The sequence below is a fragment of the Bos taurus genome, chromosome 17 (assembly GCF_002263795.3).
Source record: "Bos taurus isolate L1 Dominette 01449 registration number 42190680 breed Hereford chromosome 17, ARS-UCD2.0, whole genome shotgun sequence".
NCBI lineage: Eukaryota > Metazoa > Chordata > Mammalia > Artiodactyla > Bovidae > Bos > Bos taurus.
The window spans coordinates 55364445-55387038 of NC_037344.1; the positions used below are offsets into that span (position 1 = coordinate 55364445).

General features: G+C 45.2%; 1 protein-coding gene across 3 annotated transcripts in view; it reads left to right on the forward strand.

The window, feature by feature from the left end:
* The window catches only part of ACAD10 (acyl-CoA dehydrogenase family member 10), a 109422-nt gene that overhangs the window by 84210 nt on the left and 2618 nt on the right, over positions 1–22594 (forward strand). For 2 of the 3 annotated variants that reach the window (XM_059876385.1, XM_024977724.2), the window contains exons 3-13: positions 4517–4658; positions 5644–5712; positions 7616–7797; positions 13035–13435; positions 16854–16994; positions 17466–17603; positions 17729–17819; positions 18766–18924; positions 19594–19766; positions 21373–21516; positions 22493–22570. In XM_059876385.1, coding sequence (XP_059732368.1) covers positions 4517–4658; positions 5644–5712; positions 7616–7797; positions 13035–13435; positions 16854–16994; positions 17466–17603; positions 17729–17819; positions 18766–18924; positions 19594–19766; positions 21373–21516; positions 22493–22570 — 1718 coding nt within the window. Of the gene's footprint in view, positions 1–1758; positions 1914–2992; positions 3153–4516; positions 4659–5643; positions 5713–7615; positions 7798–13034; positions 13436–16853; positions 16995–17465; positions 17604–17728; positions 17820–18765; positions 18925–19593; positions 19767–21372; positions 21517–22492; positions 22571–22594 lie in introns of all 3 variants that reach the window. The other variant, XM_059876386.1, reaches the window with a different exon arrangement.

Genomic DNA, 22594 nt, shown 5'->3' on the forward strand with positions numbered 1-22594 from the left:
AGTGTTGACCATCTGGTGATGTCCATGTATAGAGTCTTCTCTTGTGTTGTTGGAAGAGGGTGTTTGTTATGACCAGTGCATTTTCTTGGCAAAACTCTATTAGTCTTTGCCCTGCTTCATTCCGTATTCCAAGGCCAAATTTGCCTGTTACTCCAGGTGTTTCTTGACTTCCTACTTTTGCATTCCAGTCCCCTATAATGAAAAGGACATATTTTTTGGGTGTTAGTTCTAAAAGGTCTTGTAGGTCTTCATAGAACCGTTCAACTTCAGCTTCTTCAGCGTTACTGGTTGGGGCATAGGCTTGGATTACTATGATATTGAATGGTTTGCCTTGGAAATGAACAGAGATCATTCTGTCGTTTTGAGATTGCATCCAAGTACTGCATTTCGGACTCTTTTGTTGACCATGATGGCTACTCCATTTCTTCTGAGGGATTCCTGCCCGCAGCAGTAGATATAATGGTCATCTGAGTTAAATTCACCCATTCCAATCTATTTCAGTTCGCTGATTCCTAGATTGTTGACATTCACTCTTGCCATCTCTTGTTTGACCACTTCCAATTTGCCTTGATTCATGGACCTGACATTCCAGGTTCCTATGCAATATTGCTCTTTACAGCATTGCACCTTGCTTCTATCACCAGTCACATCCACAGCTGGGTATTGTTTTTGCTTTGGCTCCATCCCGTCATTCTTTCTGGAGTTATTTCTCCACTGATCTCCAGTAGCATATTGGGCACCTACTGACCTGGGGAGTTTCTCTTTCAGTATCCTATCATTTTGCCTTTTCATACTGTTCATGGGGTTCTCAGGGCAAGAATACTGAAGTGGTTTGCCATTCCCTCCTCCAGTGGACCACATTCTGTCAGATCTCTCCACCATGACCCAAATGGTCCACATCAAAAAAGTCTTTTTAAAAAAGTTCTTTAAAAAAGAAAGGATCCATATTTCTGCCATTGAGGATCTCTTTGGTGTCAGCCCTTCTGTGGAATTTATCTGTCTAGGTTGAATATAGCTGTTTGTTTTTCACTTCTGAAATATGGACATTAAAGTCTTGTTTCTTTTATAACAGTAAACACTGCTTTCTTTTTGAGAAAACCATAAAATACTTTCCCTAAATCTGAAATGTGCCGCTTTTCTTTTGTCCTGTGCAGCCACAATACCTAGTTTTGGAACACATTCCAGTTTCACTAAGTTTCCCAGCTACTGTTAAGATGGGTCTTAAGTCACTTAAGTGAAGTCACTCAGTTGTGTCCGACTCTTTGCAACCCCATGGACAGTAGACAACCAGGCTCCTCCGTCCATGGGATTTTCCAGGCAAGAATACTGGAGCGGGTTGCCATTTCCTTCTGCAGGGGATCTTCCCAACCAGGGATAGAACCCAGGTCTCCTGCATTGTAGGCAGATGCTTTACTGTCTGAACCACCGTTAGGATGGGTAAGATGGCTATCAGTGTTTCCAGTTTCCTGACGATGAACCTGCAGTCCCTCATGGCCTCACTGCTGGTACAAGGTCACTCACCATGTCTGAACCAGAACTTTGGTTTTCTGAGTCTTCCCTCAGGTTGCATCCCAGTATTTCCAAATCACTCCAGTTAAAAAAGCAACATCATTTCATATCATGACACTCTTTATTTGTTATAACAAACCTCCACTGTCTTTTTTTCTGCTCTTCTTTTCAAAAAAACATACCAGGGTATACACGGGAACACCCCTTTTAGGGACATTTATCTCTCCTTCCTGCCCCTCCCTCAGGTAGTAGAATCCTGCCTGGAAGGTGTCTGCAAGCCAGATCCCAGGATGTATAAGCTGTGCTTGGAGCAGCTCGGCTGGCAGCCTTCTGAGTCCATCTTTCTTGATGATCTTGGACCAAATCTAAAAGCAGCTGCCGGCCTTGGTATTCACACCATTAAGGTAATGGTCACTGTTTTTTGAACCCCTTTGTGCTTCAGGCACTAGTGTAAGTATGCTTCAGACAATTGCGTAAGTATTTCTTTTTACAAAAATTTATTTATTTTATTTTTGGCTGTGCTGAGTCTTGTTGCTGTATGTGAACTTTCTCTAGTTGCCGCGAGAAGGGGCTAATCTTCATTGCCATGCAGGGGCTTCTGATCCTGTTGTGGAGCGGGGGCTCTAGGCACGCAGGCTTTGGTAGCTACAGCATGTGGGCTCAGTATTTGTGGCTCCCCGGCTCTAGAACACAAGCTCAGTAGTTGTGCTGCACCGGCTTAGTTGCTCTAAGGCATGTGGAATCCTCCCAGACCAGGGATCGAACCTGTGTCCCTTGTATTGGCAGGCAGATTCTTACCCATCGTACCACCAGGGAGTCCTAGTGTAAGCATTTCTGTGCAGTCGTCTTACACTCAAGAGTCAGAGTTGCCTCTGGTGGTTTTTGTCCTTGCTGCCACAGTCTTTTTACCTTTTAATTAGGAAATTTAGGTGATTAGTCACTTGTATTTTCAATAAGAAGTAAGACACACACAAACTAAGAAGGCAGTCAAGAAAAAGTCACACAGGGAGGTGAATGGCAGACTTAAGATGGTTCAGGTGACAGGCTGATCTGGTGATGCTGTTTCGGGTGGGGACCCAGAAGCTACCAGCACCCGGACCACCCCAGTGCTTTGAAGCGGGAGAAACCATGTGAGAAGGGGTCTCCATCCAGCTTTCTACATTTGGGTTTTCATTATTAACTGGTCCATAGGGACAGAGTGGACACTACAGTACAATATTCTGTCCTCCTGGCAAAAGGGAGTATCATGGACATTTAACCGTCACTCTTCCCAGCAGATAAGAAAGATTAACGTGGTTAGGTAGTAAATGGAAGGAGGAAACTCATTCTGAGGCTTTCTCATCAGCTGACTTTCTGGCTCCCAAGTCTTTGCTCAGGCTATTAAAAAATATTTCTCTCTAAAAAAGTACCCTCATAGAGAAAAGGCAGGAGGAGAGGTCAGGGTTGTCTGGGGATCCATGCTCAGTATTCTCTTTGAAACCAGGTCAATGACCCAGAGACTGCAGTAAAGGAATTGGAAACTCTTTTGGGATTTCCATTGAGAATGGCTGTTCTAAACGTTCGCCTTATGAGAAAGACGATGGAAATTCCCAAAGACTCCTTGGAGAAGTACCTCAAAGACTTACTGGGGCCCCAAGTCACAGGTAGTTAAGTCTCTGCATTTTGGTAGAGGGCTAGGCTTTCAGCCTGGCTCTCACTTTCTATCCTGGTGGAATATGCTGGAGATAAAGATGCTATGTGGTGAAGAAAATAGCCATTGGGCCCTGCAGACCCGGGTGCTGCTCTGTTTTGCTTGGGAAGAAGCACTGACCTCCTTTGCTACGGATCCCCAGAGCGTACTTGGCCCTTGTTCCACGTGAGACTGTGGCATGGCAGCAGTCACCTGCAAACAGCTGTCCTGGGGGAGAAGAACTTGCAGTATGTACCTAGGGTGTTTGGGACTTTCTGATATTTTTGAGATGACAGCTTATTTTGTGAAGGTGACTTAAAAGTTGCAGGAGTTTAAATGAGAACATGTCTCCATCTCTTCATAGGTTGCTCTCTCATTTTTCACATTCCACCCTCAGAAAAACAGGTGATTCATGAGCTTTTGAAGAAACTTCTACCTGGGCATAAAATTTGGCCTCCCATTTGATCCTTGAAAGTTCTCTTTCTTTGCATGTAGCTTCATGTGAGGATGTTTTCTAGTGATCGGATTGTTCCTAGAGCCTCTACAGAGCTGAGGGACCATTTTGAATCAGACCAGAGTTTGGGTAAACTCTGGGAGTTGGTGATGGACAGGGAGGCCTGGCGTGCTGCAGTCCATGGGGTCACAAAGAGTCGGACGCAACTGAGCAACTGAACTGAACTGAACTGAGCCAATTCAGACAAACTCCCATTTCCTGCTCCTTTGACCAAGTGAAACAAATCTGTGTGTAGAGTTCATATCATTCTAAGACTAGGGTTAATTAGGCTGTTTCTGCAAGGGAGCCTCAGAGTTTAATCTTTGTGGTGGGAAATCACATCTCCCCAAAGCTGCTGTGGTTTGAGCTGTAGGCCTCTGCATAGCTCCTTTCAGCTGTCACACCAGTGTCAGGTGTGGTGTGGCTGAGTATGGGGTGAGGGACACACAAGGGCACTTTTCATCCTTGGCTTAAAGTATTCCATTTAGCAAGATGGGTTGCCATGACTGTGCTTGTGGTTCATAAACAGAACTATAAAACTTTTCTTTACGGTGCAGGAGTTGGCAAGACGGACAAAATTGGATACTTGTGAAAGTGAAAATTGTTGTGGTGTAAATTCAGTGGCCTTTGCCACACTGCAGCGTGACATTCTGGACCGAAGCTGGGGTGGGGGTATGCCTGGGATGCAGTCATCTCTGGTACCCAGGGAGGAGATGCTTTCCTTACAGTGCATTCCAAATCAGGATGCTCTGTGTCCATGTACAATACTCCTTAGAAAGAAAGAATCTCTGTCCACATCTGTCCTCCAGAGCTGGTTTGAGTTTTCCTTCCTTTCAAACTTACAGGCCCATTGGAACTCCTTCAGTTTGATCACGGGCAGTCAAATCCCACCTACTATGTCAAGCTGGCTAACCATCAGCTGGTTCTGAGGAAGAAACCCCCCGGGACACTTCTTCCATCTGTGCATGCAGTAGAGAGGGAGTTCAGGTAAATTCTCAGGGTGTGTGTGTGGAGTGGGGTGTGCTCTGTCTCCAGCCTCCACAGCCCCACGCCTGGGCTGGCAAGTCAGTGCCCCATCGAAGTGCCTTGAGACATTTAAAATTACAAGTATGACTTTCCAAAATTATTTTAGATAAGAACATGTCACCTAATTTTATTCAGGAGATTGTTTTTTCTCTTTCTCTGTCTAAACCACTAGGAGGCTAGAAATTTTTGGAATTCTGTTAGTGGGGCTTTAGCCCAAAGAAGCATGGCCTTTAATTGACAGTTATTGAAACTGGGGGATTCATTACGTGAATACCTCTACTTTTTTTAAAAAACTGAAGTATAGTTTATTTACTTGTGTTAGTTTTTGGTGTACAGCAAAGTGATTCAGTTATTCAGTGTATATACACACACACATAGGTACTTTTTATTCAGTTTATTTACTTATTTTATATTTTCGGCTGTACTGGGTCTTTGCTGTGGCGCACGGGCTCTTCATTGCAGTGGCTTCTTCTGTTGCAGAGCATGAGCTCTATCTAGGGCACGTGAGCTTCCGTAGTTCTGGGGTGTGGGTCTAATTACTCTGAGGCATATGAGATCTTAGTTCTTGGACCAGGGATGGAACCCCTGTCCCCTGAGTTGGCAGGCAGATTCTTAACCACTGGACCACTAGGCAAGTCCCTAAAGAATGTCTCTTATAAACAGTACCTATTAGGTCTTGTGTTTCTATCTGGTAGGATAATTTTCATCTTTTAATCAGAATGTTTATTAAATTTAATGTAATTATCAGTATGTTTGACTTAGGTCTGTAAATGAACCATTTTTTGTTTGTCTCATTTGTTTTTCTGTTCTCCTTGCCTTCTTTGGTCGATTGAATTTTTTTAAGAGTTCCATTTTAATTTATGCATTTATTAATTTTTAAATCAGAAAAATAATTTCAAGACAATTTCATCACTTCAGTCAGAAGTTCATTCATTTTTCTTGGCAGGATGATGGAAGCCCTTGTAAATGCTGGAGCCCATAAGCCCAAAGTTCTTCACCTCTGTGAAGAGTCAAGGTAATGTCCAGATTTACTTTTTATGTTGTATACTCAAGGTACAGAAGAGAAAAGCCCATATAATAACTCTAATTTCAGTTTTCTAGAGTAAAGAAAAATAAAATTTGGGTAGAAGAGAAAAGAGATTTTATAGGAACCTCCTGTTTGGTAGAAAACATTTTTTTTTTTTTAAACATTCTAGAAATATATTTCCATCAAGTTGCATGTTGTTTGTTTTTCTTAGTTTTTTTTATTGTGGCTTTCTAAACTTCTAAAGTTGCTTTGGAGTATGCTTTTAAAAATAATTTTATGGATTGATTTTTGGCTGCGCAGGGTCTTCGTTGCTGCACCCGGTCTTTCTTTAGTTGCGGAGCGGGAGCTGCTCTCTAGTTGCGGCACACAGGCTTCTCACTGCGATGTCTTCTCTTGTGGACCACAGGGTCTAGGGGGCGGGCTGCAGTAGTTGAGTCTCTCAGGCCCCAGAGCATGTGAGCTTCAGTAGTTATGGTACATGGGCTTGATTGCTCCACGGCTGTGGCATCTTCCAGGACCAGGGATCGAACCCATGTTCCCTTCGTTGGCAGGCAGATTCTTAACCACTGCACCACCGGGGAAGTCCCTGTAATATACTTTTTAAGTCTGTGTCTTTTTTCTCAATTTTTAAATTATGAAAAATGCGAAACTTACAATGTAGGTGAAAGAAGAAAAAAAATAGCATAATAAGCACCCACTTATACTTCAGCTAGATGGAAACATTGTTAACATTTTGCCATATTTGCTTTCTATATATGTGTATGTATGTATGTAAGTGTATTTTATATATATAAAATATTATAGAAATAGTAATAATTACATAATATAATTTTATAAGATAATATTGTCTTATAACATTTAATAATTTTGTTAAATAATTATAAAGGATTATTTTGTAAACAAATATATATATGTATGCATATATATACATATATATTTTTATTTTTGTTTTTATATATATTTAATTTTTTTTGCTGTGGTGTATGGCATGTGGGATCTTAGTTCCCTGACCAGGGATCAGACCTGTGCCCCCTGCATTAGGAGCATGGACTTTTAATCACTGGACCATCAAGGAGGTCCCAATAAGTATCTTTTTAATAAATGTATATAAATAAGATTGAACCTTTAGAAATAAGCTCGAGGCAGCATACATCTCCTAAAAATAAAGATATTTTCTTTCATAGCAGTATTACATTTAAGATAATTAAAAAGAATTGTATAACTTAATATCTTATCCATGTTCAAGTCAGGATAAACAGTCCTAATGGTAGAATTTTCAAAACAACTTTTTAGAGTACTAAGCTGATTTCTAGGAATGATGAAGAGATGGATTAATGACATTTTGTATGCCATTCAAACCACTGAATAATGATGAAATTATATCTAACGGGAAGGGATACTTATAGAATCTTCACTGGAGCCAGACACATTTCAGACACTCCATATATAAATTTTCTCCCTTAATTCTTATAACTGCCCCTTGAAGATTAAGAAAAACAAGCTCAGAGAGGTTTACTATGTTCCTCAGGATCACATCGCTAGGAAAGGCAGAGGTGGGACTGAAGCCTGGTTCTGTGTGACTCTGACCCCCTCTCAACAGTTGCTTTCCTATATTATCACACTTAATCCCATTCTGATACCTTCTACAAGTGGACCAAAGAGAAGAGAGGCATGCTGGCAAGGGAGTGTAAACAGGGATGTGTGTGTGTGTGTGTGTGTGGATTGGTTTGGAGAGGGAATACTTCTAACCTCTGCTTATATGCAGAAGAAAAAGGAAGCTTCCAGTACTCCCACCCAGCATTCAGAGCTTACACACAGGACAGAGCAGTGCCCTGACTAACGGCCTGCCACATCACAGGCCACTGAAATACCCTGCTTGTGTCCCTCCCAGCATCGTCGCCAACCCCTTCTATCTGATGGAATACTGCCCAGGCCTCATCAACAAAGACCCCTCTCCACCAGGCTTGGAGCCCAGCCAGAGGCGGGCCATCTATATTGCCATGAACAGAGTCTTGTGCAAGATTCACAGTGTGGACCTCAAGGCTGTGGGCCTGGAAGACTGTGGGAAACACGGTGAGCACGGGGCCCCTTGTCTTCTGTGCTGACGTTTCCTCACTGGTCCTCTGCTTTCTGGATTTGGATGGTATCAAGGTATTAACGCATCAGCCTTTTCTAATTGTGAGGTGGGCTTGTTAGTTTCCTGCTTGGAAAGCCCATTTCATTTTGTGGAGGTGTTGCTTACCTAGACATTTTGTCCAGGGATAAATACCTTCATGAACTACAGAATCTCTCCTCCCTGCAATTTTTATCTCACTTTATCATTTAAACCTTTCTTTTTTTCTGATACTGCCCAAAGGTAGTTAAGATACCTACTTTCTTTGTTTTCTGCCCTTTCCCATAAATATTCTTTTTAACAGGGATAGATTTTAAAAACTCCATTGTGCCAAATATTTGTTTATATAATTTGCTTCTACTTTTTTCTTTTCTTTTCTTTGTATCTCAATTTGAGTTCCTGCTCATTCTTGTGAGCATTTGTTATCATCAGGTTTTTTGCTTTCTTTTTTAAAAAATCAGATTTATTGAAGTGTAGCATTTTATGAATTTTGACAAATGGACACGATTTGTAGGTTGGTTTGTTTTTGGCTGCATCGAGTAGCATAGAGAATCTTAGTTCGCTGACCAGGGATTGAACCCATATCCCCTGCAGTGGAAGCCTGGAGTCCTAACCACTGAACTGCAAGGAAATCCCCCATTAATACACATAATTTATAATCAACATCACAATTGTCCCTATACTTTTGCATGTTGAATCTTTATCATGAGCCAAAAAATTGTACTTCTGCCCTGCAGAGTTCAAGATTTTCTAACTCTTGAGCAGTTTGCATTCCTGTGGCTGTGGTTAACTGCTCAGTCGTGTCCGACTCCTTGCCACCACATGGACTGTAGCCCGCCAGGCTCCTCTGTCCATGGGATTCTTCAGGCAAGAGTACTGGAGTGGGTTGCCATTTCCTTCTCCAGGGGATCTTCCTGACCCCAGGGATTGAACCTGTGTCCCCTGTGTCTTCTGCATTCAGGATTCTTTACCACTGAATGACCTGGGAAGCCCATGCGTTCCTAGCTGTGGTCAAAAAGAATCTGTCAGCTAAGCTGTATTTTCTTCTTTCTCTGCTTTTAACCAAAACACCTTTGTTTTCTGTAGGATCATATTAAGGGCTGCCGTATGTGTTCAGTGTACATCAACTTCCTGACATACTTCTACCAACTTACCTAAAATCCTTTCACTCCATAGACACATGATCTGAATCCCCAAAACTCAAAATTTGAGACACTTGCTACCACAAAGCAGGCTTGCCAACTTCCAGCCCCAGTCGAGGGGGTTCTCCACACCTTCCAAGTACATCCAGACCCATATCATCCTCCCATATTTTAACCTGTTGACCAGAGTTCCAAACTCTGTCAGTGTTGCCTCTGTTTGGTGGTCTCAATGGAAAATATTTACAATAAAACTTTTATTATTATTTATCTGAAATTCAAATTTAACTGAGTATCCTGTATTTTATCTAGGAGCCCTCAGTTCAGTTCAGTCATTCAGTCGTGTCCGACTCTTTGTGACCCCATGAATCGTAGCATGCCAGGCCTCCCTGTCCATCACCACCTCCTGGAGTTCACCCAAACTCATGTCCATCGAGTCGGTGATGTCATCCAGCCATCTCATCCTCTGTCTAGGAGCCCTAGTTACTAGTAAAATGGCCAGTAGGCAAAGACAACAGATGTTGCCTATATTGATCCATTATTTCAGGATGGAAAGAGCCCTGGACAAGAAGTCAGGTGCTGATTTGTGGGGTGACCTTGGGCAAGCCCCATTATTTTGTCATAGTTTTCTCAAGAGTAGAGGTTATGTAAAAAAGCCCTGCCCTGCCCCTCTCACAGCACTGGTGTGAAAAGCACAGGAGATGGCAGCTGTCCCAGTGCTGTGAATGCAGATAAAGCCTGTCACATGAAGCAATGGGCAGTGTGACATCACATCCTGCAATGGAAAGAGAACAGTTTAAGGAGGACTCTCCCATGTGCTGAGTGGATCCTTTGCCTTTTAGTTTTAAAGTGCTTTTTATAGTGACCTATTAGTGTGACAGAGACAAAGTAGAAATATGGTGTCATTTTTTGTGACTCAGGACCAGCCTCCCAGGCTGTGTTTTCAGCCTGACAGCATAAAGCAGCTTCCTCAGATTTCACATTCACTGATCCAGCTAAAGGGGCATGAGATCTTCCTTTTCAAGAATCCTGCAATTTCTAGAGTTACGTCAGGAGCCCAGCTGCTGGGCAGGGCATTGGCTATATATAGCTAATCTGCCATCTGTGTAAAATGAGTATACTTAAAATTTGAATAAATATAAATGTTTGTTTGCTGAAGTGAAAAAAATCTCTGAAAGGACACCTAAGACTGGTCATGTTGGTTGCCTTTAGGGAAATGAGCTGAGTGGCTGAGCAAAGGGGTGGGAGAGCCTTTCCCGCACCCCCTTTTGTCACTGTAATTTCAAGGCATGTGAATGTATCATTTGTTCAAGAGAACACATTTAAATTTTTTTAGGTACACGAAATGATCTAATCAAGGGGACTTTTGACAAAGATGCTTTAGGTCCAATCTAGTTATCACAAAGAACCTTTCCACCAAGGACCTGCAGAGAGCATAATTCCCTTTTCTCATCCCAGAAGGCAGGCTGCTTTGGGGAGGAAGGGCATTAGTGCTTGGCAGGCTTGCTCAGGACCAGTGGCCAACAGCAGAGACACAGGGACAGCTGCACCTGCTTCCCACGAGAAGGGAGTGCGCACAGCGCTGGGGTGGTGTGTGCATGGGGGGCGGGGGGACATCCTAAATCCACGTAGGATATTAACCTGAGGGGCCCTTTCCACAAAGGTTCAGCTCCTGGTTTCTTTAGTATTTGATTTCTTAGGATAATTTTCAAACTTACAGAAACATTCAATAGTGCTGTGAATAACTGTATGCCCGTGACTGATTTTAACAATGATTAACTTTTGCCATGTCTGTTTATCTTTCTCTTTCTGCATCTATCTATTTGCATGATTAACAAAGTGGTACAGACCCTGACACTTGACTTTTAAGTGCTTCATTATGCCTTCCTAATAATAAGAACATTTCACAGTACCATTTCACACCCAAGAAAACTCATCGTTTTCCCCAATATCTAAGACCCAGTCCATATTCAGATTTCCTCATTTCCCTCCTTATATCTTTTATAAGTGAGGTGGGTTTGTTTTTGGTTTGTTTTTTTAAGTCAGGATCTGATCAAGGAACCTAGAACAGTACCCCCTCTTTTTTTTTTTAATGAATTTTTAAAGGGACCAAGTCAGTTGTCTTATGATTTGTCTTGATTATTACCTTATGGTTTCATTTACTACTATGGACTTCTTGTAATTCCCAAAATTGAACTCTAGTTCTAAAGGCTTGATTTTACTTTGAGTTAAAACCTTTCATAGGGACTTCCCTGGTGGTCCAGTGGTTAAGAATCCACCTGCAAATGCAGGGGCCACAGGTTTGATCCCTGTCCAGGAAGATCCTATGTGCCTCGGAGCAACTGAGCACATGTGCCACAGCTACTGAGCCTGTGCTCTAGAGCCCAAGAACCTCAGCTACTAAGCCCGAGTGCCTGGAGCCCAAGGTCTGCAATGAGTAGCCATTGCAATGAGAAGCCCCGGCACTGCAACAAAGAGCAGTCCCTGCTTGCCACAAGTAGAGAAAGCCCACACAGAGCAACGAAGACCCAGCACAGCCATAAACAAACAAATAAGTAAAGTGGTTCTTAAAAGATTACTCGTTACAATAAAAAAATAAAAAAAAAAACCAGCCCTGCTGGATTCTCCAAAGGACAGGTGACTGAGTACTCTGAGTATGCAGTTCACTCCAGAGAAGGAGACCAGTCTCTCTATCCTTGACTTCAAGCTTCTGGGGAACATTTTTCTCTAGATGAGGGGTGAGGGCTTGGCTTAGAGCCATGGACCTGATATGTTGTTTATTAATAGTGATAGTAATTGTCATTCGACAACAATGACAGTCACAGTAATAACAGCCACAATTCATTGAGAAGCCTTCTGTGCCAGTGCTGTGTTTGGCACGTTGTAATATGGACTTCATATGGCCTTCACAGGGGACATAGGTGTCAGTACACTAATAGTGCTGATGCACCAGTGGCAGCTTAGAGGTTAAATCAACTGAACAGCCTGACTATGAACCAGGCAACTCTAGAGTAGAAAGTATGTATTTATGTGGCATTCAAGAAAAGATAAACTACAGGAATAGATCTGTGTTGTCCCCCAGAGGAAAGGAGAAAGATTTGATTACAAAGGGACACCATGTAACTTTGGGGATGATAGAAATAAATATACCATTTCTTAAGGGCAGTGGTGGCTGCCTGACTAAACTCACAGAATTGTATACTTTACAAAGACGATGTATGTCCACTATACCTTAGGTTTTTTTCAAAAATCATTTTAAAAAGGCTTGATGCATGTGTTAAATAAAGAAAACAGAGCATGGGAATTCCCTGGTGGTCCAGTGTCCAAGACCCCACTCTCCCAGTGAAGGGGGTCCTTGTTCCATCACTGGTTAGGAAACCAGATCCCGTGTATGGCAACTGAGAGTTCACATGCAACAACTACAAATCCCACATTCCATGGTAAAAGATCCACCTTGCCACACCAAAGATGGAAAATCCTCCATGCTACAACTAAGACCTGGGACAGCCAAATAAATAAATATATATTTTTTAAAGATTAAAAAAAAAAGAAAACAGATCATGTCTAGAGTGAGTTATGTGATGATGATAAATGTGTTGATCTAGACAAAATGGTGCCCAGAAACTAGCCATTAATCCAATCCCCTGTGACACTGTTAGCAACATCATGGCAGGGCTCCCTATAGCCCAATATGACAGCAGAAGTGCTTTGGGGAATTCCTGATTAGTTTATTTAGGAAAAGAAGAGATAAAGAGCAGGAAGCAGGCCAACTGAGTCCAACTTCTGGCTCCCAGCCCATGGAATGTAAGCTTGGACCCATCTCCTCCATATGACCCGGATCCTTGTCTGTAAATTGGGGATTAAAACACTCGTGTGTAGCTCCAGGAATTCAGTGAGCTATAATAACGCATGTCAGGCACTTAGCACCAAGTCTGATACATGTCAAGTGCTCAGCAGTGGTAGTAGCTACTAATGGAACAACAATACTGTTATACATTACTACTCTTAAGGGTTGTTTGTGGGGGTGGTTCTCACTGGATTTCTTTGCTTCTGCTTAGGGCAAGCAAGCTCGGTGACTGTGAAACAAACTGGAAAGCTGACTGAATTTATGTGTAACCTGGCATGGGATTTTCCAATCAAAGAGGGGTTCCAGGTTTTCAAGGAGATGCTGGCCACCAAACCATTAATGGGGTCCCACCACTCATGGTCCAGGCCACAGTCCCTGCTGAGCACCCCAGGCATGAGGAGCTATGTCACCTCCACAGACTCTTCTCCAGCTCATGCCTCAAAGGGAGCTCTGATCTTCTCTCCAGAAGGCCTTCCCCCCCGAGTCAGGGAGCTATACCAGCAGCTGAAGGAGTTTATGGAACGACATGTGTACCCCGCTGAGCTGGAGCTACAGCGTCACCAGGTCTCAGCTGAGAGGTGGACCCCCTCCCCACTGGTCGAAGATCTCAAGGTAAAGCAGCCTTTCATTAGCACAGCCCAACCTCAGATCGTCCACTGGCCATATCTGTTCCTTCTCGGGCAGTTAAGAGATGGAAGAGTTGAGTTCAATGGTCTCTGCTGCCACCACCACTAGAAAGAGCCAGCTCAGTTTCACTTCATTGCTCTTTCTGTGTGACCACGTCCCGGCCTGATACTCAGCCCAGGCAGAGGAATGCCGAATCTGTGGCTTATAATCCTGAGGCGCATGGACTCATTTTATGCATGTCTGAATCATGTAAATTTGAGACTGATATAAATTGCATCAATTAAATGACGCTCTCTTTAAAGAACCCATAACATCAAACCTAAAGCGTCACATCAACTGTAAACTACGTTTATGCTCCTGACATACAGTGACATCAATTTAGTGTATAATGGAAATACCTGCTGTTCTTTTTCAGGATTGGTCTTGGCTTGTGTTAGTTCTTAAGTTATCTGAGGTCTTCAGGAGCACATATTCTGCCTATGATGCAACCATCACCTACATTAAAAAGAAACGGCATTGAATTTTGTTCATAGTTATAAACCTATTGCAAGGTAACCAGAGTTCAAACATGGCAAGAGTAGAAAGAGTTCATGACCTGGAAAGAATTCTCTAAAATTCTTGGGCCTCTGAGATAATGACTGTCAACAATTTGATTTATAGGCTCCCGGCTCCTTTCTTCTGGTACATAATAATACATATTATTATCATTCCTGTTGTAATGAAAATGTGTTATGCACTTGAAACTTCCAGTTGTTTTATGTTATTTAATGATGTATCCCATGTCAGTGCTTGGAGATGAACCCAGGCACTGGGACCACATCGGGGATGCACCGTAATTTATCTACCCTGCCCCTGCCTGAGTGACACTGTGGGGATTTCGGTCTAGGTCACTCCAGGTCACTGAAGCAGCAGAGTGAGCAGCTGGTTGCTAACATGGACAGAGAGGCTGAAGAGCCAGCTGAAGGAGACAGTAGAAGCCAAGGGAAGGCCGGCTGTGGGGAGCCTGGCCATGACTGTCACTAGGGCAGTGTCCGGATGCTTTCTCAGGACTCCAAGATTGAGGTGGGAATTTTCAGCCAGTCACATGTAGGTCCCATGCTCACATCTTCATGCCACTGAAATGTCTACAGTGAGAGAGCACTCCAGAATAAGAAGGGGCTTGGATCCTGTGCAAGCAAAGGGTATCGAATGCTGTTACATACTTCTGTGTTCACTTACTGTTTCTACAGTGTCAGTTTAAGAAAAGAGTATTTGTTGCTCTGGGTCTTCTTTATGGTGCACAGACTGTCTCCAGCTGTGGTGCACATAGACGTTTTTTCCCTCTTGTTGCAGCGCGTAGTCTCAGTAGTTGTGGCCCACGGTCTCTAGAGTACACGGACCTTAGAGTGCTCAGGCTTATCTAGTTGCAGCCTGCCGGCTTTGTTGCCGCACAACACATGGGATCTTAGTTCCCCCACCAGGGATTGAACCTGTGTCCCCTACATTGGAAGGCAGATTCTTAGCCTCTGGTACCAGGGAAGTCCCTGCATGAATTCTTTGAAGTAAAAATTCTGGTCCAAGGCTAACATTTTTAGTTGTTGTTTGCTTTGGGTTTGGATGGTTGGTTTTGTTGAACTGCACCACGTGACTTTTGGAATCTTAGTTCCCTGAATAGGGATCGAACCTGGGCCCCTGAAGTGTGAGTGAATCCTACCCACTGGACTGCCGGGGAATTCCTGAATGAGACCATTTTAAGTTTTGACAAATACTGCCAAATGTATATCAGAAAGCTGCGTGCCATTCTATGCTCCCATTGTTACCTTGTGAAATGTCCTATCCCCCACGTGCTGACCTGCACACTTAATCCTCACCCATTAGATGTACCCGTCTCATGCACGGAAGTGTTGGAAAAGCAGACACTCATGCTGTGAACACTTTTAGACTCGAAAATGAATGCATATGAAAAATCTGCTTTAGAGAACATTCTGCATGTGGTCATACCTGAATGGGAATCATGACAACTAAGATTTTAGGGGAAAGTGGTGAAATTATGGCTCATGAGTTTTATTCAGTGTCGTGACTACCAATAAATAAGAATGTTTGGCATTTACACTGCATCTCACAAATCCTGTGAGGTAAGCATCATGAACCTCAATTTAAAGATAAGGAATCAAGTTTGCCAGGGACACAGCTAGAAATAATAGCACCTGGACTCAATCCAGATCTTCTGGGCTCAAATCTATGTGTTTTTCCCTCCCACAAGATGATTCATTTCCTTATTCTTCCTCTTCTCAGAACTCCCTTGCTTCCCTTCCTATTCTCCCTTCCTTTCCTGCTTCATTTGTTCCAATTAATCTGTCCTTCTTCTCCTTGGTCACTGCAGTCTCAGCTAATTAGCTTAACACAGCCATGAAACAAGTATATGTGCTGATTCTGGTCGTATGTGTCCTAGAGAGCAGTCCCAGTGTGATAGGAAGCTCAGCCAGGTGGTGGTCTCCCGGTGGGAAGAATTTCCATCATCACTAATATTTAGTGCAGCTCCAGCTTCTGGCACACTATATTCTGTCACTACCTGGAACTGAAAGAGTGAAATGTTTTCGAGAGGGAAAATAGCTGGCACTCACTCACTGTACAGCTGGACTACAGAACGTCTGTCCTGCTGCCATTCTTTACGCTCCCTTGGTTCCTGTCCATTTCTGAGCCTCCTTCTCTAATCTGAGCTCCTGATAACTTTCCCACTTGGAAACGCTTTTTCCAGTCAGTCAGTCACCTCCATTCCTACTCTTGCTCAGTAGCTGTGACTGGTAGGGTGAGTGGTGACCGTCCCAATACAACAGATGAGGAAACTGGCACAGGGAGCACACCATCTTGCCTAAGGTCTCCCAACAGGTGTGGTGGGGCAGGGCCTGAAGCAGGAAGTCTGATTCAGGGCCTGGGTTCCTGACCCCCAGGCTAGACTTCCTGGTTTCCCTGTCAGGAGCTACATTCAGAAACCCAGGTTTACTTCCCCAGGAACAAAGTTGTGCCTCGTGAAGAAAGCTCAATCAGGGGATCTCCTTGGGCACCTCATCAGAGCAGCTGAGGCTGCTGCCAGATGTCCTGGCCGGTTCCCTGCAGGCTCACTGAACGACCCTTCATTCTCTGTGTTATGGAGCGAGTTTTATGCTGCATCGTGATGACAGTAATGATGCTAACAGTGAGGGGGTCGGGTAGGTGGGGCATCTGGGGTACAGACGAAGTGAACTGATTGCCACCGTCCCTGTTAGGAATGGGCTGTCCCCAGACTCTTCCTGTTCTCCTCCCACGTATCTGTGGAGTTGTATCCAGCCTGGTAGTTTGGACTTACTCATTATTTTCCATGGGCCAAGATAGTATGACAACCACCCTATGTGGATCCCTGATTTTTTTTTTTTTGCTGTGACAGGAGAAAGCCAAGGCCGAAGGACTTTGGAACCTTTTCCTACCCCTGGAGACTGATCCTGAGAAGAAATACGGAGCTGGGCTGACCAACGTGGAGTACGCACATTTGTGTGAGGTCATGGGCACGTCTCTGTATGCTCCTGAGGTACCTTCTTTACCATCTTCCTCAGCATGGGATGAAATCCTTGTCCTCCAGAGAGTTCAGCCATCCTCCTGCGCTGACGGGGTTCCCAGCAGTGGCACTGGACTCAGGAGCTCTGACGCAAACTCAGACTTCTTATGAGTTGAAGATACTGCAGGCAGGTAGCTGGAGCCAGAGCAGGAAAGGAGCAGGGGGTGGGCATCTTCTCGAGTGAGTACAGCCTGGCTGGCTTCCGTGGAGCCTCAGTTCCCCAGCTCTACTCTATTCCTTCTCTCCCAACAAGCTCTGTGGTTGAGCTTAGGTACTCTGAGCTGCTGTACTCACAATGTCCTGGGTCTCTACATCTTTGGGGAGAGGAAGGACTTTCATAAGGGTGTCAGAGGGCGTGTATCTTGGAAGGAGCCCCGATCCATGTTTCTGGGGAATCTGAAGTTTTGAATATGATAAGGCCTTTGTGCTTTTTCTCCTTTCCAGATCTTTAACTGTTCTGCTCCAGACACGGGGAACATGGAGCTTCTGGTTCGATACGGCACCGAGGAGCAGAAGGCCCGCTGGTTGATTCCATTGCTGGAGGGAAAGGCTCGCTCCTGTTTCGCTATGACTGAGCCCCAGGTGCCTACCTTGGGTCACCCACAGGCGCTCCTCATCAGGCCAGACCCTCACCCAGCCCCATCGGGCTCTGCCATCAGGGAACTCAGGACCCTTGCCAGCTCTAATCAGAATGTGCTCTCACTCAGGTCGCCTCCTCGGATGCCACCAACATTGAGTCTTCCATCCGAGAGGAAGATGGCTTCTATGTCATCAACGGTCACAAGTGGTGGATCACAGGTATTTGGCCTGAAATTCATTTTTCAATCACATTTATGTGGGTCTTCCCTGATAAGCACATCTTCTCTGCCCTGCTGTTGTCTGAGAAACTGTGGGAGGAACTAGCTTCATTTCCAGTTAACACAAAGGAGATTCTGTCTCTGTTCCCAAAAGAGGCAGCAAACCCTGAGAGAACCAAAGGTTCTACCTGGACCCCAGGTGACCCCACATGTGACAGTTCCAGGAATCTCTCCTCCACTCCCCACTCTCTTCATTCTGCTGTGGGTGTCTCCCTTTAGACAGGCCGGAGGTCACTTCCTCAATGGTGTCCCCCTCTTGTGAGGTTAGCTGTGCTATAGCAGAAGGGCTGGTGATAATCCTGTCGTTCACTAGGCTTTAACTCTCCAGGGCCCTCGGTACATGCTGTGGGGACCTCCCCTCACCGAGTCTCCACCCTTCCCCAGAAGGTCTGTGGTATTATCCCCACTTCACAGAGAAGGAAACCAGGATGGAGAAGTGACTTGAGTCACTGCCCAAGGTACTAGCCCCCCTCTTGGCAAGTAGGGAACCACCCAGAGTTCAAGGCTGGCCTGAATCTGAAGCCTGTGCCCAAAGCCAGCATGTTTCCACCTCCTGTGGGAACAAAGCAGAACAGGCTGCCACTGATAAAGTAGCAGTTTTCAGCCTCTTGTCTTCAAATTGTATTTTCAATCTGACGTTGTGCTTTAAAAAAAAAAAAAAAACAAAAACTGTTCTTAGGATGTTGGATTCCTTCCTCACTGGGACAGAAACCAGTTGCTCTTATTGCTGGTCAAAAGGCTGCATGTCCTCATCTGATCACGTGACATCTTAAAGGGCCCCATCTGCTCGATGACTTCAGCTTCTCTGGGCCAGGACTGAGTGTTTAAGGGGAGCTGATGGCCGTGGTGTCAGATGATGGGGGTCTGTCTCTCTCCTTTCCTGGCAGGCATCCTGGATCCTCGCTGCCAGCTCTGCGTGTTTATGGGAAAAACAGACCCACATGCCCCACGCCACCAGCAGCAGTCCATGTTCTTGGTTCCCATGGATACCCCAGGGATAAAAATCATCCGGCCTCTGAGGGTGTATGGGCTGGAGGACGCACCAGGTTTGTGCGTCTGTTTGTTCTCTGTGTGGGTCTGGATCTAGGGAGAAGGCTTTGGACAGCAGTTGCTCCAGTGCAGAAGTAACACCTGTAAGAGTCTGAGGACATTTGGAAGGGCACGTGCTCCTGCATTTCAGTTCTATCCATGAATATCAACCATGCAGGCAAGCTTCAGACAGGCATTCATCTGTTTTTTGTTTTTTTTTTTCTTCTCTTCTAATCATAGAAGACAAGCAGGACTCTAGGAGGTAAGGAAGCCACAGAGGATGGAACAGGAGGCAGGAAATGCCCTCCAGACCTTTTCTTATAGACCACAGTGTGGACAGCCTATCTCCTGGCCTGGAGGTCCTCTCACAGGGGCCCTTTCTCTCTGCTGATGCTGTCCACATTTTGACTTCAGAGTTTCCTTAGGGTCACTACACTGTGAGAGTCATAGACTACTAGGAGTTCCAGTTTAAGTTAGAGTCACGTTTTATAAAAGGAATGCCAAACTATTCCTTTATTTTAAATGACCAATTTACCTTCCATCTGCAATAGTCTTGTTCCTGCCTTCCATCCTCCTTCAATCATGTTCTAGTTAGAAGTCTACAAAAGGGCAGGGATATTGAGATAAATGCATCTGGAGAAAACAGGAAAGCAGATTGCTCAGGGGTACTCTATGGGTTTTCTCAGGTGGCCACGGTGAAGTCCTGTTCGAGCAGGTGCGCGTGCCCAAAGAGAACATCATCCTGGGCCCCGGCAGGGGCTTTGAGATCCTCCTAGGCCGACTAGGTTCTGGCAGGATCCATCACTGCATGCGGCTGATTGGCTGCTCAGAGAGGGTGCTGGCGCTCATGAAGGCCCGAGTAAGTACTTCCTTTTGCGCATGTCTCTGGACCAGAACGACCCATCTGTCTTCGTCTCAGACTTCTAATCCTGTTTCCTGAGAGCAGACTTAGCAGGTGAAGAAGCAAGGTGATGTTCTTTACAAGGAGCTGTGTCCTTGTGTTTGCTCTGCCTCTTTTACTTTGTTAAAGTTTCAAATCCAGAGCAGAATGCGCCTCCCTCTGCCAAGGGGACAGAAGGTGTCTGGGCTCTGTGGGCTCTGTGGCAGCAGAGGGCAAGGCTCCAGGCCCACAGGGTCATGGTCCACTGATGACCATCCTGCCACCAGCTCACCTTTAAACATCAGCCAACAGGGAGAGCGGGGTTCCAGCATCCAGCCCTGCATCGTCCTCCTCCCCCAGCACGTCCAAAACTTTATTCTTCTGTGACCCCTTGAAGGTTGCAAGCCCATACAAGAGTGTTATTGCTGTGAACAGTGGTTCAAATCAGTGAAATCAGTTTCACTCTGAAGTGATTTCAGAGTGAAACTTCAGACTGAACAGATGTCTCACAAGATAGTCTTAATGAAGAATAGCAACAGTTCAGGGTATCGCATTACTGAGCAAAGTTGTGATTCAAATCCTTTTTAGTTGAAACCAGCCAGTTTAAAAGAAAACGCTCCTCTCTAAGGACTTAGATATAGTCTCCATTCTCATCCTGCAGATCAATCTGACCTAATGTGTCAGAGATCTTAGAAGATGCTATAGTACTGACGTAGCCGTGCTACTCATTGGACTTGGTCGAAAGGGAGTAATCAGGAATCTACAAAAAATTTGATACTAGGAGGTTCACCAGAGCCATGATTATGTTAGGAAACACCTATAAGGCTAGCTATTGGGGGCTGGTTAGATAACCCTGCTGTGGGCGTGCAGTGAAATTCCAAAATGATGCTGTAGTAATCTATTTGTTAACTAGAGATACGTTTGCCATATGCTAAGTGAAAAAAAAGGCTATAAAGTAATAGAATGACTTAAAAAAAAAAAAAAGCACATGTATGTATATGCATATACAAAAAGTCTAGAAGGGTATGCACCAAATAGTAAGTATAATTTACTAGATAATGGGGTGCTGGGTGTTTATATTTTGTCTGAAAATGTATACTCTTTTCTGCCATGAGATATTCGTGTGTGTTGTAATTGTTTTTAATTTTTAAAAATAAGGTGGAAGAAGGACCCCTTATCACTTTTTCTGATTGCCTGTAGCTTTTGAACACTCTACTCAATCTCTGTTGCAGTAACAGTTGCCCACAAGAGGGCTCTGGCACCCAGACTTGCTCCTCAGAGTTCCTCAGGACGTGAAGCAGGCCCTCCTGTCAGCAGAGGGCGCCCTCCTGGCCTGTGAGAGGCGCCCACAGTCACTGCCTGGTTACCAGAGTAGCCCTGGGCCACAGGTGACTCAGATCAAGCTCTGTCCTGCCTGGAGGCCAGGCCTGCCCAGATGGGGCAGAATGGCTGGCGTAAAGGGGTTGTGCAGATAATTTGTGCAGCTACCAAGTGTCTAGCTTCCCCCGCTGCCCTCTCCTGTGCTTCCACCCTCTCCTCTGCAGGGCACCGTCCATGCCTCCCGTCCTGTCTCCTGTGTCCACAGGCGAAGTCCCGCGTGGCCTTTGGGAAGCCCCTTGTAGAGCAGGGCATGGTCCTGGCAGACATTGCCCTGTCCCGCGTGGAGATCGAGCAGGCCCGGCTGCTGGTGCTGAAAGCTGCCCACGTTATGGATGTGGCGGGAAATAAGGTAGGTGGCTGAGGGACCTCACAGAGGACAGGTCCAGAGGACACAGTGAGGGATGCCAGCCCAGAAATCTATTAATAGATGCTGACTTCCCTCCCCACTCAGCAAACCACAAAGTGCTTGGCTCCTTGACATAAATAACTTTGCTTCAATTCTCCTTGGAATTACCTGGGCAGCTTCTGAAAAACAGAAAATGTACAATAAAGAGGATTGACCTTTCTGTTTTACTGACCCAGTGACCTTATGGGTTCAAGACAGCAGGGCCACAGGGCCCCAGCCTGAGCTACAGCCCCACCTGATCTTACAGGCATCAGGCAAACTGAGAGTAAGCCAGGGAGTTAGAGAAGCTTCATTTTCAATGTGACATTATCCCTTAAATGGCTCCGAGTGCCTCTAGTGCCAGGCATGATGCCAGGCTGACCCTTGCTTTCTCCATCTCTCCACGGGTCTCCACCCCTTAGCTGAGACCCCTCAGTAGCAGGGGGTGATCCAGACTCAAATTCTGGTTTCTTGGCTTTCTAGTGGCGGTATGAGGGCTCTCAGGGGCTTTGATCCAAATCCCAGATTCAGAGAAGATCCTTGAACCTAAACCCCCAGAGTCTTGACTGGCCTCGTTTCACCTTTCCCTTTGAATACAGAGCTGATCATGACCCCGAAGGAGGCTCAGGCCAGTCCCCAATCTGTGTTGCCTGTGTGCTGGTGATGCTGCCTGGGAAGATGCCCCTTATCTTTCCTTGACCAGGCAGCTGCCCACACCACATAGCATCCTGAGTCACCTGCCTCATCACCCCCACTGCCCCTCCACCCCCGCTGGTGCTGTGCAGGGTCCATGCACCAGGCAAGGCTTGCGGTCCAGCGGGAGGGACCTGAGGTCTCTGTTCTGAGCTGCTGTTTCTACTCCTCCCTGTGAAACTGATCGATCTTCCACAGGTTCCGCCCTGGGGTCTGCCCTCCTCACCACAACTCCTCTTCCTTGTAGGCTGCAGCTCTGGATATTGCCATGATTAAAATGGTGGCCCCATCCATGGCTTCCCGAGTGATTGATCGTGCTATTCAGGTGAGCACAGATGATGGATCGCTG